The 19017-nt window shown below is 44.6% G+C and overlaps 1 protein-coding gene across 3 annotated transcripts in view; it reads right to left on the bottom strand.

Moving 5' to 3' along the window:
* The window catches only part of C1QTNF7 (C1q and TNF related 7), a 99195-nt gene extending 82515 nt beyond the window's left edge, over positions 1–16680 (bottom strand). The window contains exons 1-2 of one of the 3 annotated variants that reach the window (XM_072974221.1): positions 16543–16680; positions 16216–16297 (exon numbers count right to left, since the gene is read on the bottom strand). Coding sequence is in view for 1 of the 3 variants with exons in the window: in XM_006208093.4 (XP_006208155.1) it covers positions 16216–16237 (22 nt within the window). In the remaining 2 variants the exon portion in view is untranslated. The other 2 variants (XM_006208093.4, XM_072974213.1) reach the window with 2 other exon arrangements.
* Between the last annotated feature and the right edge of the window lie 2337 nt (positions 16681–19017).

Consider the following 19017-nt stretch of genomic DNA (forward strand, 5'->3'; position numbering starts at 1 on the left):
GCAAGCACATTTTTTTCCCTCTTTGCCCAAGCAGCTTTCTTCTCATCCCCGTCTCCCTGTTTCCTAAGGTCAACGTGCCTGTAGCTGGGCCCCCTTCTATAGTGAGTGTTCTCTGCTGGAAGGGTTCCTGGAATTCACTCACTGTCAGGGTGACATGTCCACATCAGAGGCCATGGGAATGAGACCATCCCACGGGAGTCTGTTCGGTAGAGCGCAAACTGCTTAAAGATGCCTGCTTCATCCAAAGAGCACACAGCAGAGCCAAAAAGGCATGCACAGCCTTCGAACGGCCATGGCCTTGAGTGTCATTGAATTCTTCTGCAGAAAGCCCCCCAGCTGGCCTCCCCACTTCCAGCCGTTCTCCCAAACCCTGGCCAACTTAATCCTTCTAAACCTCTGCTTCCCACATGTCTCCCTCACTCAGAAGACTTTGATGGGTTCCCAGTTCCTCGAAAACAAAGGCATAATTACCTCTCGTATTCTGAGTCCTTCATGGTTTGAACCTTTATTCAACCCTTATCTGATTTTTATCTCACTCCTTTCCTTCCAGAACATGATCAAACCAAGGCCTCCATCTGCAAACCTTCCTCCTCTCACCCTCTTCCCAGTCTCCACATGGGTCCATATCCTTTCAAGATCCTGTCCAACCTTCTTTCTTTTGAAGTTTGAGCCTTGTGACTCTCATTTTCCCTGGGTTGGAAAGTGGGTTTTGATGGGAATTAAATGCACATAAACACCCGACCACAGAACAGCTGTGGAGGAGGAAGAGATGGCCGTACTTCTTCCTGGAGGTCCACACATACTGGGACGTCCCTAGACTGAAGCTTTAGACATGAAACTACAGCTTCCAATTTCCAAAGGTTGAAATGGACACACAGCCTATAGACCCATTGGAGAATATATGTATAATATATATGTGTGTGTGTGTGTGTGTATATATATATATATATAAATATATATATATATATAGTTGTTGTTACCTTCTCCGATTCATTCATTCATTGATTCAAGCCCATTCTGGGTAAACAGTAGTTTCAATCTCATTCTTCCACCCATAGCTCACTCATACACTTGTCATATTTTCTATTCTTTTTTTCTTTCTTGGTAAATGAGACGACTATGGTTCCAAAGGGGTGACTGCGAGGATGGAATGAAATATTATTCATCTAATACCTGCTAGGATGTAGGACACATGCCAGACACTCAGTGGAAACTCAGCAAACATCCCACCTCCCCTTCTGATGAATTTTGTAATCAATCCAGGACATCATAGACGGGACTCTTGTCCCAATTACCACAAATTCCCTGGACTGATTTGGTCTGAGATCCCAGCTCTGTTTGAGGTGTCTCTATTTCATGGGTGCATTGCAGGGCTTCTCTTGAATTTTTGTTAGACTAACTTTTGAAGAAATTCTGCAAACAAGAACCCAAAGAAAATATTCAGCTGATCCCTCCTTTTATGGGCATGTTGGCAATTTTTCTGTCCAAACTAAACAGTCTCTGTTCTGGTTTTACCCAATCTGATTCTCAAAGAATCTAAAACTCGTCCTGGAATGAACTTGCTGGCCAGTTTCTTTTAAAATACAATAGTAAAGTTTTTTTGTTTTTTTTTTAAAGGCAACACAGAATGTCACTGGCTCTTCTGTGTGGACATTGCATGAGCAATTTCCAGGCCTTTTGAGTGGATGGGATAGCCATAATCTTGCTCATTCCCCCATCTGAGAGCAAGAGATAACCGATAATGATGTCCATGGATGGCAGCCCAAATGGAAATCATCTCTGACACGGATTTTGCAGCTATTTGGAACAAATGTTATATTTTTTATTGCATTTTATTCTCCTTGAAGCTAATATCCTAGAACTCAAAGCAGCTCTCTGGACCCCGTATACCTGGATGTGTGAGGAGGAAAATATTGCTTGCAAATGAGTACTCATTATTTGTTCTGGGGGTAATCAAGGGATGTAGAGGTTTGGTTTCAGCAAGAGAAGATGGCCAAATGAACTGGCACGCCTGGGGGGATTTGGCAGGCAGAAGTCATCAAGGACGACATGTCCAGGGAAGGAGGAAAGTGCAGGCAAGTGGCCGAGAGGAACAGTGTTGAGAGTGGCCGTTCCTGTCCACACCCCACTGCACTTGAGCACAGAGCTCAGGACACTATGTTCTCTGATTAGGGTCAGTTGTGGGCAACCCCCATTCTGGCTGTTTCTCCATCACCTCCTTGGACATCTATATCAGTGACGACAGAGACCGCATGCCCACCTCCCTCTAAGCGGCTTTGTACCTTGATCAAGCCCTTCTGTAGCCTCTGATACATTTTCATGTTTTCATTCGTTTCACTCCAAAGGCCTGGTGCTGGAACACCACGTTTCAGGGCATAGTTTTTGTCGTTTTGCAGGTTTCGAAGGAAGCATGCAACCCTCCAAGGACTGAATTTGTGCTTCATCTGGAGGCACGGGGGCAGGGTAAAAAGACTGTTGGCTTTGGGGTCTTAGAGACCCAGGTCTCAATCTTGGTTTTGTCACTTACTCTGGATAAACCATGGAATCTCTCAGAATTTCAGTTCCTTATCTGAAAAGTTTCCTTGTCTATAAAAGGGAGGTTGACACTTTACAGGATTTTGTGAGGATTATGAGAGGTCACTGAGTGACAAATTTGACATAGAGCAGAAAATTTAACAAGTGGCAGTTCAAATGAAAGGAGCAGTAAGGCAGAGAGCAGAGGGTGTAGCTGGTTAAGAGCCTGTGATGGACCTGAAATCATCAAGATGAAATCTACTGTATCAGCTCCAACAGTTTTTCACTATTTCCCAAAACTTAAATGGCAGTATACAAGATATGGTAGACTCGCCTTTGGCTGAAGTATGTTTAGGTCTCCCATCTAAAAATAAACTGTTTTGCTTTTGCTAACACCTCAGGTTGTCTTTTTTACTCTTCCCTTCTGGATTCCACCACACTGGTTGAAGGATTGAGCTACTGTAGACTCTTCCTAGCCACTCACTTCTCCTTTTCAAGTCTGATTTCTATGTCCACAGCTCTCCCGAAAGGTCTGTCTAGAGTCTAGAGAATTATCCACGTGCTCACGCCACGCGTACTCATCCAGCCTCGTCATCTCTGCAGCTTTCCCCACACTGGCTAACAACTTTCTCTAAAGCAGCAGTTCTCAATCTTGGCGACGTATGAGAATCACCTCCAGGGCTTTAAACAATTATTTGTGCCTGGATCCCAGCACCAGGGATTCTGATGTAATGGTCTGGGGTGCAGCCTGGGCTTTGGGAATTTTCAAAGCTCCCTTGTTGATGATTACAGTGCAGCTAAAGTTAAGAACCACAGCTAAGACTCTCTCTCTCTCCTTTGTTTATATAATACTGCAAAGCTCTGTTTCACTTTTTTGGAATCTCTTTCAGGGTCTCACTCAAATCCTGTTCTTAGAGTGTGGTTCTGTGTAATAAAGGATGCAAGTGTTGTGATTAGGGCAATGTATAGTTGGAGCTGTTGCTATGGCGTTGCTAAAGGAAATCCGTCAATCTTGGTTAATCAGTAAGCAGATTCAAGGTATGGCTAGATGGCTTTGAGGACAGAGAGAGGAAAAGAAAAAAAGAAGGAAGGAAGGCAGGAAGGCAGGAAAGAAGATATGTTTTATGATCCAAACAAGAACCTCATATATCTACTCCTTTCTCTTCTATTGCCTTTCAACAGAAGTACCAAGGATATTAATCTCAGCTCTGATGGACTGAGTACCATGTTACAGCCTCACAACAACCTCAAGGACGTGGATACTATTATCCTTATTTTCATATCAAAGAAATGGAGATGATGGGGAGAGTTAGTTGCCCAAGGACATCATAAGCCTAGAAAAATGACACAATTGTGACTGTAACTCAGGTCAGATCCTCTCTGGACTAGAATTCTAAATAATTGATGCCAAGTCTTGGAGAATTGCTTCCAAAGTTCTACTTGAGTGATACATTCAAACCCCTGAAGTCAGTCTCACAGGTCTCAACAGTTTCCCCTCTCCAGGGTAGGACCCTGCCATCTCTGTTTGTGTGCTTTGGTTTTAAGGTTTCTCATCTTCTGATTCCCACAAGCCACGTCTCCTTCAGCTTGACAATGTCCCTCTTGACATTGGAGTCCAGAGTTGAGCATCACAGTGATGGTCTTAGGCACTGCCCTGTTGTCACGCGCGTCTGGGATAACAGCTGAGTCAATGACAAAATGGAAAATCTGTGCTGATGGTTTCATTTCTACGTTCAGGAGAAAGCGTTAGAAATGAGGGGCCACCTGGGTTTTCACTGGGAGGGAGTGGCTGGTTTCTCTGCAGGCTTCAGAGGGAAGGTGACAGTGACAGAAAAGAGGAAAGAGTAAAGGTAAAGGAAGATAAGGAAGTTGAGTACCTTTAGGGAAAAATAGAAAAGGATTCAGAGAAACCGTTCCTCCCTCCCTGCTCCCTTCCTACCTTCCTTCTTTCTTTATCTGATATTTTTCTCCTACAAACCACACAGCTGTTGCTTGAACCTGCATTCAGTAAACTTTCTGTTTAACCGCAGATTGTGGATTTCCTTTTGCGACATCCTAGGAAAGACCTCAACTACAAATTGCCTTGATGATAGACTTGCATTCTTTACTCCCAAGACGACATTCTAAAAGCGTGAGGTTTTTACACAATACAGTCCTGGGGAGCCAGGGAGAGGTCCATCGAATATTGAAAATGCAGCTAAATGGTGGTGAAAACAGTCATTCCAAGGCAGGACCCGGGTCAGGGCAAGAGGAAAGGAATTCATTTCCTCTCCTGCAGCCCTTCACCCCGAGCCAGCACACCACAGAGGACACGGGTCAATTTAAGTCTGAAAGGGCTCTGCGTTTGGCTGCCAGGAAGTGAAATTTCATGCTCAATCACAGTAACCAGATTGGGTCCTGTGGTTCACATATTTTGTTTCTCTTTCGTCTCATGGCTTTGATTTTTTTTGTTTGTTTCTACTTACATTGCTTCACTTTGCACATTTCTTTTAACTTGCTTCCAATACGGGGTGGAATGAGCGTGCTCCCACTTACGGGGGATTCTCCTGCGTCCCAGGCCCTGTGCGCAGCACTCCCGTTCCTGGGGAGTACCCGGGGAACCACACGGGAGAAAGAGTAAATGCCAACAAACCAGAAACATAATTTAGATCTGAGGGGTTGTTGTGGAGACGAGGACAGGAAGAAAGTAAAGAGAGAGGAGGGGACTTTGGAGAAGGCGGTGGTTACAATGAAAGAGGAAAACAGAGAAAGGAGAGGAAGAGAGAAACAGAGAAATAAGGGGAGATGCTACGAAGAGAGGGGGTTACAGAAAGTGAGACGAGAGGCTGCATAGAGTAAACAACTGGAAGACATAAAGAACGGTGTGGAGAGAGGGAAATGGCCGGGTGAAGTGGGCTGGGTGGGAAGAAGGGTAAGGGAGAGGGTGGAAAAGGAGAAAAAGGCAGGAGAGGCTGATTTCCACGGAAGCGGGTGGGGTATGAAGGACTTAATGGTGTCCCCACCTCCCATATTTATATGCTGAGGCCCTAATCCTCAGTGTGACTGTATTGGAAGGTAGGCCTTTAAGGAGGTAACTAAAAGGTTACCTGAGAAAAAAAAGGACACTATGAACCCGTCTACAAAACAGAAATAGACTCGCAGGCTTAGTAAACAATCTTATGGTTACTGGGGAAAGGGGGTAGGAGGGGATACATTTGGGAGTTTGAGACTTACAAATGTTAGCCACTGTATATAAAAATAGATTTTAAAAAAGTTTCTTTTGTATAGCACAGGGAACTATGTTCAATATCTTGTAATAACCTTTAATGGAAAAAACATGAAAACAAATATATGTATGTACATGCATGACTGGGACATTGTGCTGTGTGCCAGAGATTGACACATTGTAATTGACTGTACTTCAGTAAAAAATAAAATAAAATAAAATAAAATAAAATTAAATTAAATTAAAATAAAATAAAATAAAATAAAAGGTTACATGAGGTCATGAGGGTGGGGCCATATCCAACAGAGCTTGTGTCCTTAGAAGAGGAAGAGACACCACACCAGATCTCTCCAGATCGCTCTCCCTTTCTCTCTTTCTCTCTCTTTCTCTATTTCTGTGCCATGTGAAGACACAGCAAGACAGGGGCCACCTGCAAGCCAGAAAGAGGGCTACGACTGGAAATCAATCCGGCCAGCACCTTGACCTTGGACTTCCAGCCTCCAGAACCACGAGAAAATAAACCCCTGTGGTTGAAGCCCCCGGTCTGTGGCGTTATCCTGTCACGACAGCCCTAGTGGACTAATACAAGGTGTGTGGCGATGGGAAGTTAGCCGGCGAGGCCGGAGAACCACAGTTCACCCCAGCCTGCCCATCTCCTGCTGTGGGGGCAGTAACATCGATTGTAAATTTCTTCCTGCAGTCCAAGAGAGAAAAGGACACCGGCTCACATCACATGAGTCACTGCTGACAGTGAGGCTGTGGCTTCATTTGTAAACTAGTGACAAGCACAGTGCCAACATTACAGGCGTGTCAGGAGCATTAAGTGAGGGTTCACCTGCATGCATCCTGGTGTAGCAAGTGCTCCCTGTTAGCTATTGTTATTAATAGTGTGTGTGCATGTTCGTTTAGATTTTTCTGAAGGGCGAGGGCCCTTGAGATTTCTCACATAGCAAGAAAATTAGAACTCTTTTGAAGTCTCTAGCTTATAATGAGTTGAACCATAAGAAATTGTCATTTCTGTAGGTCGAAAACACAGCAAGTGTTTTTTTTTTTTAATTGAAGCATAGTCAGCAAGTGTTTTTAAAACAGGAACGTGTCACGTAAAATTTCAGATATATAGATTTTCTTGAACGATCTGAAGATCTGGCACTGTCGGGCCAAGCTGCCCCTGGAGCGGCGGGTGACAGCCCACTGTAGGCGGAGCATGAGGTTTCCGCCACACACTTATTCACTCACGCGTGTTTCCAGCCGGGTCCTGTTGATTTAGGGACGGAGCCCCTGATGTGGTGTATGCTGTACAGCTGCTCTAATGAGTCGCTGATAACAGCATGGAATGCAGGCAGAAGCTTTAGGACAGAGATGTCCATTTGTGTAAGCAAATGGCAAGCTCGCTCATGCCAAACCACACATCCCAGGCTGAGTAATCCAAGCCACAAGGGAGAGGCACTCTGGATTTCAATTGCTGCTCTGCTTTGACAGCGTCATGGAAACGATTTGATCTCAGCTGAAATTCCTTCCCTTGATGAGTTTACATTCACATGCAAGTCCATTCACTGAGTATCTAGCCTACATTCATTCCTCTCGCTTGTACTTTTGTTTTTAGTCCCCTATTAGATGTCAATTTGTCCAGTGAGAAGAAATCCCCTAAAACAACAAAGCCGAGGTAAAAAACTAGCTGGCCAGCCAAAAACATCAGGCTTCTAACATTAACTAGCATTTGTACTTCCCCTGCTGGTTTGCAAACTTTTTCTCACATAGTATCTCACTGAACACTACCAGTGGGTCCCCTGAAGTAGGGGACTAGTGTTCTCAATTTCACTGAAGAAAAAAAGCAGAGGGCTCAGAGAGTTCAAATAACTTGCCAACAATCACACAACCAGGAAGGGTTAGGGTTGGAACTGGCATACAAGGAGGTTATGATTTCCGATTCTTCATTCTTTTTAGTTAACAAGGAAGAAACTGGGATTTCAAAATTGTAGAATAGATAAACAAGATTATACTGTACAGCACAGGGAAACATATACAAGATCTTATGGTAGCTCACAGAGAAAAAAAATGTGACAATGAATATATATATGTTCATGTATAACTGAAAAATTGTGCTCTACACTGGAATTTGACACAACATTGTAAAACGATTATAAATCAATAAAAAATGTTAAAAAGAAAGAAAAGAAAAGCAGCGTGACAGCACAGATGAAAGCACGGTTTGCTGCAACTAAGTTTAAAAAAATAATCTGAGTGTCAAACTTGGTCTTTTTATGACATGGGTTGACTGGCAAATCTGATGCAAATTTAGCATGAAGGAAAATAGATCATTTAAATCAGGGACCGTAACAGCTCCCTGTGCTCTGGGCTGTCACATGGTATCCAGAGCGGTCGTTAGAGCAGCTCTAAGGAGCATGGGATTCTCCCTAAGACAGCACTAATTGACGTCTACTTTCCTTCCCGCTAACCCTAGATTGGGTTCAGATTCTTGCTCAGTTCAGGGCTCCACGTGGCTGCTGCCCATCTCAGGAAGCTCAAGTGGAGCTAACACAGGACATGAAGCTGATCCGGAATCCGGTGTCCGGGTCTGGATGTCCATTTCAAGAGGGGCTTGAACACCCTTGGTGATAGTCAGTGTCCCACACAGTGTCCAGGGGAAATTCCTCCCTGCAAGTGCTGGGAGGCCCTGGAGAGGGGTGGGGAGGCACATGGTGGTGGTCTTCAAGCATTTAAGAAGCCAGAGGAAGGAGGTGGACTTCTTGCTGCTTCTAAAAGCAGAACAAGGACGAGTAGAGAAACATTAGAAAGGGCCAGACTCTGGCATAAGAAAGAACTTCCTCGTGACAGTGGTATTTTAATGGACGGGGCTGCCTTCTTAAGTGTGAGTTTTTTGTTATTGCTGGTGTTGGAGCTGAAGGTGGGGTCTGTAGGATGGATAAAAAAGTCTATTTGTAAACCATTTCATCTCAGACTCAAGGGCAAACAGGAGGATGACCAACAATTCTATGATATTTTTAGGACCTAACACATAAATTGTTTTCAAGAAATGAGAATTTTTAAGTCTCCAGATTATATTGGAATTATATAAAGTCACTATTTTCTGTAGGTAATGGAATGGTTGAAGGGCAGCTGTTTTCGGGGTTCAACATAATTCATACAAAGGCAAGGGGAAAGATGTGTATCACGTGGAGAAAAGGGGTGCCCGAGAAACTGGAGAGTTTACCACGCGTAGCTTTTGAGTTGTTCTGGATTGAAGTGTGCGCCCCCCCTGAAATTCACATGCTGGTGGTACTTCAGAGTGTCACTTACTTGGAGATAAGGCCTTTAAAGAGGTAATGAAATTAAAACAAGGCCCTGAGGGTGGGCCTCAATTCAATCTGCCTGGATTATAAAACTCCTTAGAAGAAGAGGAAATCTAGGAACACAGAGAGGCAGCAGCGGTGTCTGCACAGAGGAAAGGCCAAATGAGAACACAGAGAGAAGGTGGCCGTCTGTAAGCCAAGGAGAGAGGCCTCAGGAGGGGGTCAAACCTGCTGGCACCTTAGTCTCGGACTTCTGGCTTCCGGGACACTGAGAAGATAAATCTCTGTTGTTTAAACCACTCGGTCTGTGGTGTTTGGTGCACTTGGGTATATGGATGTATGGGGCAGAGCAGTAGGGGTGAAGGGACAGGGAAGGGGGGCAAGAGACAGATTCTGAAAGCTCCCCATGACTATGCCAAGGAATAGGGTCTTTATTGTGAAGGAAAAGAGGAGATGCTAATGATCTGAGGAACTGATACAAACACCTGTGATGTAATGGGTTGAAAATTCAGATAATCCCTAAACTAAGATTCTGCTGATGTCAAATTAGATTTTAGAGTGAACTGGGGTCACATTTACTTCTTAAGCTGTATTTTCTAAACAAATTAATGGTGCAAGAAAGAAACTAAAAAAAAAAAAAAACGCTTACCAATTTAAGAGAGTAAGCTGTTTTGAGGATTTTGCAATTGGCACGACCAACTAAAGTTCTCTGACAGCTCTCAAACACCCTTAGAGCACCTCTGGTAGGACGCATTTTAAGGCAACTGCATCAACTATGGCTTCCTGTTATTGGTAGATGAGAAAGCACTAACAGTGCAAATATTTACTATTGCTCTATAATTAGATTTTTTTTTAATATTTCCTTTTTTCTTTTCTTTTCTTTCTCTTTTTTTTTTTGGTGCCAGAAGTAATTAGGTTTACTTATTTATTTATTATTTATTTATTTTTAGAGGAGTAACTGGGGATTGAACCCAGAACCTTGTGCATGCTAAGCACACGCACTACCACTTGAGTTATACCCTTCCCCTATAATTAGCTTTTGATTAATTAGGACTAACTCCCTCATCTTGACTCTGCAGAGGCAGATAAATTGGTGTTGGAGTTGGAGCTGTCTCCTAGCTCTGTGGCCTGGGACAAGTAATTCACCTTGCTCTCATCTTTCAAATAGGCTTAACCCTCCCTCCCTGCTGCCTTATAGATGAGTGATGAGATGGGGGAACAAACCATGCCATGAAAGTACCACTATATCAAGCATACTCTGTTCACGGTGGAAAAAAACATCTTGACTTAAAACAAATTTAATTGGAAATGACTACTGAAGAATTAGTCAAGTGCAAGTCTCTGGACGGCTATTTAGAAAATAATAATTCTATTTAGAAAATAATAATTCTTTCCAGGAGTTCACGCTGCAGTGTGGAAAAGGGGTGGGTTTCGGAGAGAGGCACACCTGGAGTTTAAATACCTGCTGCATCCCGTAGTGCTTGTAAGATGCTGGGTAAGAAGCTCACCTCTGTCATCTGAGAAATGGAGCCTTGGAGACAGCACATGCAAAGTACAGGCACCTCAAAGGTACTTAATAAAAAGCCTCTATCCAGCTCTGGTGGAAAACTGAGCAACTCTGGAGAGACTAGTACATCAATTATTGCAGCATACATTTCACGGACCGTTTTTGAATACCTACAGGGTATGTGACAGAATCATTCAGGTAAATACTCATTTGTGCGTGTTCTCCACTCCCAACTTATCCCAAGAATGTCTCCTGAGTCTTGGTGCTCCCTTGTTTCAAGGTTGCACGGGCAGAGCAGGAAGAAGAAATTTCTTGAAAACAACACATTTTCCTTTCTTTTCTGAAAGTCCAAGCTCAAGCATATACGCTGGGGAAAGGAAGAATGAGGGACCTTGGATGGGAGATTTCCCCAGTCCCGGAGACACTGGGGGTCGGGGATCAGAGCATCTGTGAGAAGTGGAAATGCTTTCTCTATGGCCAGACCTCGCAGAGCAGGGCTGTCTAGAGTTGCTCAGACACTAGGCTCCTGGTTTGGACAGTGATTGCCAGTTTCCAAGCAGGGCTGGAAAGCAGAATCCACAGACATCAAAGGGACAGGCAATTTACAAGAGTCGGGCAGAGCTGATGGGAAGGAAGACCCCCTGGTATTGGTGATGAATGCGTAGGAGCCTGATAATTTCTGAAACTAAAGTTCTTGTTGCCATGAACCCTTGGGATCAGATTTAAGCTGCATTAAATGAAATGGAAACATATGGCATTTCTTGTAAGCCTGCATTTGCAGCTTGAGTCCGAACTACTACAGTTGTAAGGCACTGGGAAATTTAAAGATGAATTCACTCCTACTCTCTGAAGCTTACCCTCTGTGGGAGCTGGCAGAAAAGTCAAAAGACTCCCTACATGGAAAACTAGCACTCAAAGCACTGCAAGACCCTGATGTGGTTGTGCCCTGCAGGAAGAGTTCTCAGTCATGGGAGGTAGAGAGATGAATTTTACAAAAGGCAGACAGTCAGGAAGATGGATACAAATTTTCCCTGAAAGGATACATTAATATACACCCTCTCCCAATCACTGCTTGCCAATACCACTGTTATACAATTGCCGTAGCTGTAAACTCATAAAACCTATGCAGACACTGAAGTTCTCTGGAAATAAGCTTGCTTGATATGAAGGAGAAGTCTGGACACTGGAGATCGAATAGAGGACCATATATTTAATATTTCCATACAAGTGCTTGGAGTTTTATGTTCATGGAGTTTGAAAGCTGAGAAGGTCCTCAGAGGTCAACCAGCCCCTCCTGTCTCTTCCACTCCCACCCTCTTCCATTTTACAGACTTAAATCTGGATTTAGAGAGGCCTCAAGGCTGTTGCTTTGAAAGACCGCTGTGATGGTCAAGGCTGTGAGGTAGCAGGTTTAGGAGATTGGACCCAATGAGCGTCTCCATCCCTTAGGTGCCTTGCAAGCAACTACCGCTTCCTCCCACCTGGACAAAACATGACTTCCTAACTGGAGTTTAGTCTCTGCCCCTCCTGCACAAACTGATTAATCAATCATCTTCAACTCCAGTTCTAATGAACTGCCAGGGAGTTATTTTCTTGTCACTTTTTTGTTTACAAAATTTTAATGATTCCTCCACTAAAAAAATCCAAACTTTGTGTTTTGGCATTCAAGGATTTCTGTGATCTGATTCCAACAACCAAGTTCTTTTTTTTTTTCCTCCAACCAAGTCTTTTGAGCTCATTTCTCTCTTCTTTCTAGACACATGCTTTGCTCTGCCGGGGTGGCTTTCCTGCTGTTTCTCACATTGTTCTCTTTCAGGCTTTTAATATTCTTCTCATCATCTGGAATGTGCCCCCCTTTCCACCATCATCAATCCTTAGCCTTCCTTCAGGGCCAAGTGTCATGTTATCTCCTCTGAGGAGTCTTCCCTGGGTGAGGGAGACAGAGCATCAGATGGACCTGAGTTTGAGACCATACTTTGCCCCTTACTTCCTGGAAGACTTCAGGCTCAGTTTGTTCATCTATGATGTGGGCAACACCCACCATGTAGCCTTACACGGTACACATGGGTTAGCGCCAAGTACTTAGCACAGTTCCTGGTACATGGTAAACGTCAAAGAATGTTACCTATTGCTCTGATCGTTCCAGGGACCTGAGGTCTTTTCTCATTCACTCTGAGCCCCTCTTATGTTCTTTCTTATAAAGCTAATTTTGCATTTAAATATGAGAACACACATTTTATTTTCTCCACCTAGTTGATAACTCTTTGAAGGTGAGATCGTGTTTTATCAGAGCTTGTGCTGTCTCATTGCCCCCTGCACACAGGCCCTCAAACGATAGGCAGAAGCTGACCTTCCGGGTGTGAAAGTCAAGACCGACAGGCATTGGCTTTGCTGTTACGTTTCTCTTCCTTCTGAAAATTAACAATAGTTTTTTTTGTTTGTTTGTTTTTTCAAAGTCAAATTCCTTTGACATGAGAATCCCAATTGTTGGACTTCTGTTCTCATAGAAATATGCAAGACAATTTACGACGTGGCTGGGCTGGTGGAAACTGGTAAATTTCAACCAAATCTTGGGAAACTTCATGGGCTTGAAAGCCATGTGGCCTTAACTCACTGGGCCAACTCAACCGTTTTCCAGCAGCCACTCTGAGCTCTGTGGTTTGTGTGATACTCTTTGTGCGGAAAAAAAAAAAGTAGTTTCATACTCTAGTGAGTTAGACAACATTAGATTCTAACGCCCCATTCATGGAGAGACAGAGGACACATTAAGAAACTGACGCACATGAGAAGTCCTGCAGTAAGGACTTCTAGTGAGAATAGCTAACGTTCACCGAGTTCTTTTATGCCAGACACTTTGCAAGGCCCTTTTCATGAATTCTCTGATTTAATCCTCAAAATGCCCCTATTTGAATGCATACAACTAGCCTCCCTTAACAGAAGAAGAAAATGATCGAAGGGGTCCAAGTTTGCACGGCAGTTAAGGGGTGGAGTTGGGATTTGACGTCAGATGTTTGTGACCCTAGAGCTGGAGTTCTGGTCCTCTGTGGGGCACAGCTCTTCACTTTTCCAGATTTGTCTGACCAGGAAATACTTCTGGTTATCCTCTTGTTAATAACCCATGAAACTGTGATTCCTTGAAGTGTACTTGGGGAAACGGAGCCTCCTCACCCCCCTGGAAGCAGCCGTGACCTTTACACCTCTGTGCCTTTCCTCACTGGCCTCTGCCTGGGTGCTCTTGACCCTCTAGGCTCTGCCATGACCTCTTACTCCTCCTCCAAGGTCTAGTTCCAATGCAGCTAGAAGCTTGCCTTGATTTCAGTGGACTGTTTTGCAAAGCCCCTTTTTGTGTTCTCCGTGCACTTTCTGCACTTAGACTGTTTCCATCTCTCTGTCAAGGGTCATGTTCAAAGAGCCTTGGTAAAGTTTCTGACTCCGAGCGGACAGGCAGTTAAGACTGAATTACAACGGTGTCTGTTTCCCAGGTCCCCTGAGGTTGATTCCCCGGCCTCGGGCTCCTCGGGCCCTGGGTCACAGACTCGGGGTGTGAGACTGTAGCTGGCAACCTGGACTAAGTCCGGTTCAAGCTCTTTGCAGGGTCAGGCAGCAGGGTTTCCCTGCTCCCTGGCAGCTCATTAGTTAATGCTCGCCTCCCTCCATCTGTCCCTCGCAGATGTTGCCTCGCTCCCAGCCTCTCTGAGGTGAGGAGGCACGATTAGGTCACATTGGGCCTCTCATCAGCGTCCTTTTTGGGACAACCCTGACCTGTCCTTTCCAGCGCGCTGTCCAGGTTTCATTACAAAGCCCCACCCCCACCCCGGCGGCTGCGCCTCAGATGAGTCAGCTGGCTTGGGGCTTCATTAGCAACTCTAATTGACTTTTTGTTTTTGTCCTCTCTGGGGCCTCCTCGGGCCCAGAGGTGGGGCCTGGAGGGTCTGGCTTCCAGAAACGCCGCCAGCCTCGGTGGGAGCCGGTGTCGGGAAGCGCGCGCTCCGTCCCCGGCAGTCACGTCATGCCACACTGCGCATTTCGTGGCCGCACCCATCCCCAGGGTGCACTCAGGCGCCATGCAACCCTCGGCCATCCCAGCCCTCCCGCTGCCTGCGATGAGGTCATGGGGTGGGGTCCTGGAGACCCCCTCCAGATAGGGTGGGGGCTACCCCAACCGGCCTGGGAATGGCCGAGAGGACGAGAAGGAGGAGAGGGTAATAATCTTGCCTGTCCAACCCACTGTTCCCTCTCTCGAGGCTGCATGGCTGGCGTGGACAGACGAGGAGGGAGACAGCGAGAGGAGGCAAGACCCGGGAAGGAGAGGGACAGGGAAGCGCAGGCACGTCCCTCACCCTCTCCGCCGACAACTGCGGACGGAGAAAGGCACTAACGGCTTCGGCCCGCCACCTCCCCCGTTTTCTACAGTCAAGTCCTTCCCTCTGAGCTTAATCTTTTCCCTCCCGCTCAGACCACAAAAGGCAGGGGAGCCGCTGTAATCCACTTGCCATAACTAGAATTTGACACACAAGGAACAATATTCCAGAAACATCGACAGCTGGTACCGCAAAGCAGATCGAGCCCTTGGCGCCCCAAGAATGACGCCCCCGGCACAGCACCCCACATTCTCAGCCAGGCCTAAAGGGCTTGTTGCTAGAGTTGCTGCAGCAGTGGGTTTCACAGACTGCGGTCAACAAGGTGTCCCACAGCGCTCAGGCTCCAGCAAACCCATAGGCTGTTTTAACCTCTGCTCGTGAGTACAAATGTGTGCGTGAGGAATGATGTGGGCTCTGTTAAAAATTGCAGCCTGCAGGAGGAATTTGCAGATTTCTGTGGATAGCTAGTTTTTTTTTTTTTTTTTTTTTTTTTGCACCTGGAATTCTGCCTCGGAGAGATGGGAACACTGATAGCAGAGACTTTCTTAGGGAAACAGGAACAACACATCTCACATTTATGTGCCCCTCCACCTAAAACCACAAGATGCTTCTCGCATGACCAATGCATAGGAAAAACCAAAAACATCTTAGCCTCTAGGCTCCCTACCTGTTTCCGAGGCACAATCGAGGGGACCCAATCACCCCGTTCAGATGATAGCCTTGGCAGTCAACCGTGACTTCACAGACTTGGAGCTGAACTTTCTCTTCCCCCAGGACAGAACATCTATAATGTTCTCTCGTGTCATTACGAAGGGAAAGTCAAACGATTTATTCAACTTTTAAAAATATGCCGCAAAACAAGTTTATAAGTCAGAGTAAGCATACTTCAGAGAATTTCTGGAATGACGTTAAAATCTTCCATGGGGAAGATTTCTGAGTTAATAGAAAGATCATGGCTCCAGAAGTTGAGCTGCATATAACGGGATAAGAAAACATGATACTCGGACCCTGGCAGTAAATGAGCCCATCACTGCGCTGGCCAATGCTAGGCGCGTCAGATTGGAGATTTTGAAGACCCGCACACATTTTCTGAGCGAAATGGCATCTTTCACACAAAGATCGTTCACAGAGGTTCCTGCCACAAGCAGAGTGGAAAAGTAGGAGAAAGAGCTACCGCGGGGGTTTTCTGATCTCTGACTTCTCATTTGTTGACATACTTTCTGCAAGCTCCCTTTTTCTCTGCAAGTAGCTGTCTTAAATCCTTCCAGTAAGTATTGTTGACAGAGACCATATAGGAGGGAAAAACAGAAAAAAAATTCAATGAAAATAGAAGCTTACCTTTTCTAGGCATTGCTGTCATCAGACTTTCCCCCAAAACATGAGGCTTTCTTGCTTTGGTTGTCCCATGGATTTAGCAACCCTTAAAAAAGTTTAAAGCAGAAATATGTGTTTATTATTCAAAGCTGCTTCAAAACAACCCAAAAAGTGACTTGATGAAAAATAAGGTTCTCGTCTGCGCACGGGAACGCGTTTGAAGCCTGGAGCTCATGCTGTTGTACGGGGTTTTGCAACTGTCTTTCTCAGTTTAAACGACCTCCCGCTCCTCCCAGGCACTTGCCAACTTCTGTAATTTAAAGCAACTGCGATCCTTCCCATAATACTCACATTTCAAAGAGCCTAATATACTCTCTCGTTAGTAGTGAGTGGGAGTGGGTGACGTTCTCCTGCAAACCCCAGACTGAGCAAATGGGAAGCAAAGGTTTCAAATCTCTAAACAGTTCTATTTCTCTCTTTTATCCACGGCTCTTCTCAACGTGTGACTTCAAATTGTTTTTTCCTTTTAAAGTGTTGCCTTGAGACTAAGTGGTATCACTTCACTTGGAAGAAGTTTAAGTCCCTGCTTCTGGAACAATGACGCTAATGAAATTGTGTTTAAACATCACTTTTGCTGACACAATTATTTCCAAACAATTCCTTCCTAATGTATCTGTTTGAAAATTTAAACTAGTGTAAGTTATGTATTCATAAGAGGGGAAATATCTAAAATGATGTCATTTGCATTGGTTTTATTTTAACCTTCATCCTGTATGCAAATTATAACCTCTGGGAAGGATATTTGCTTTGTAGTCCGTCCGTGCAGCTGAATAAAATCTCTGGCATTAAGTCTGTAACCAAGGTTAGCAATTTTTACTATTTCCACTACCCTTCCGCAAATGGCATTAATCTCTCTCTCTCTCTCTCACACACACACACACACAAGCATTTGTAAATCAAAATTTCAGCCATCTTAAAGTGTGGTCAACTGAAAATGGTGATTTCAAAATTATTTGTGGTCTATCTTAAAGCAGGTCTTGCTCAGTGCCTGATAGATAATAAGTGCTTAATAAATATTTACTGAATGAATAAAGTAGTGCATAGGTTGAGATCAACCAACAGTTTTGACAATTTTGGTTTGCATATATGTTCCCATTAGGGAACTTGTACAGAGAGTAAATATAGAACAGTGTGTACCTCGGCCAGATTTAAAGAATGGTTATAATGGAAAAAAATCCCCTAAATGAATACAGAAAACATTCATTAAATAAATAAACCATTCAGTGGAGAATAGAAATGTTGACACAGGCCCCATCCATTAAGTAAGCTCACTGTGTAAACTTAAGCAAACAGATTTCAAGACAAAAACCTCATTCATTATTTCAAAACCTGTGGATTATTTTCCACTGTGTTTTTGAGTCCTCTTAAGTAACTGTTACGCTCTGGACAGAGAATAATACTTCTGAAAGTGCGAAGAGAGAAAGGATCTGAAACTACAGGGAAACGGTCAGGTTTCAGATTTCTTTTGCTGTAAAAGCACAAGAAAACGCTGGAGCGCACTTTTGCTCTAGCTTCTGCTGGGGGGACGTCTAGAGGTACAAGCACAGGTAAGTGTCGTAGACTTGGATCCCAGATGTGTGACCTTGGATGTGTTCATTTCTTTACGTGTTGATTCCTTAATTGTGAAAGAGTAAATACAAATATGTTAAAACAACCTATTGCATAAGTGCACTTAGTACTGCCTTTTCCAGTCATATTAATAAATCCCTCACGATGTGTAAGGTACTTAGGAAGACCTGTTTCTGAGTCACTATGGTTTATCACAGCACCCAGCGTTATGTCCCATGACCAGTGCCAAAACTGGTAATGGACTTGGGATGCTGCTCTAACAAAATCCTAATGGTGGCATCGGCGTCATAGTCAGGGAGTGGGTGGCAAGGAAACTGATGCCAAAGGCCAGAAAGGTGCAATGCCGTGTTTTATGGTGAGAAAACATTTGGTGAAACTGACACCTGCCACGACTTGGGGTGCCTAGGTGCCAAGTAACCTTGTAGCTCTTGAGGGGAGATGAGGAGGGTGGCAGGCGAATCAATAGTTGTGTGTGTGGGCCACTACTGCCTGCATTTGGCAAGGTGTTTCATGAATGAGATGAGCCTAGGGGAAATTGCTCAATTACAGACAGAAGTGAAAGGGAGTAGAGAAGTAGTAATAAATCTGATGAATGGCAGGAACCCACAAATTTTTCTAGGGACTTGTATTGCTAAAATAACCATAAGCCCATATGAAAAATATCTTGAAAGACTGAAAATCACTTCTTCCACTAGCAGGAGGCGGACTGTTGTCTGCCTGGAGAGCCAGCTCCCTGAAATACACCTGAGAGATGGACACGGGGACTCTCTCAGAAGGAAGAGCTGCTGGCCATGGAGAAAATCGGACAAGGGGGTTCCTGGAGAGAGCAGACCCAGGGCTGTGTCCAGAACCTTCTCCACCCACAAGGCAGAGAGCCTTTATCGTGTCTGCCTGGTCACACGCAGTATCAATGGCTGCTTGTGTCTCCCAGTTTTTCCTTTTTTTGGGTGGGAATTTTTATTGTAGTTACCCTATTGCTGTTATACCATTTGTATTTTGTGTGTGCGTGTGTGTGTGCGAGAGAGAGAGAAGAAGTGAACTTGTCCATCACTCTCCTTTTAATTCCTAGGACACTGGTTCAAGAGATGCCACATGTAGACTTATGACAAGAACTTCACAGAACCTGCACGTCCTGGATTTTGAGCTGCTTGCAGCGACCAGATGGAAGTTAAGGTTGTTCCCTTTGGGGAGGTGTGT

This window comes from Vicugna pacos, chromosome 2, assembly GCF_048564905.1.
Source record: "Vicugna pacos chromosome 2, VicPac4, whole genome shotgun sequence".
Lineage (NCBI taxonomy): Eukaryota > Metazoa > Chordata > Mammalia > Artiodactyla > Camelidae > Vicugna > Vicugna pacos.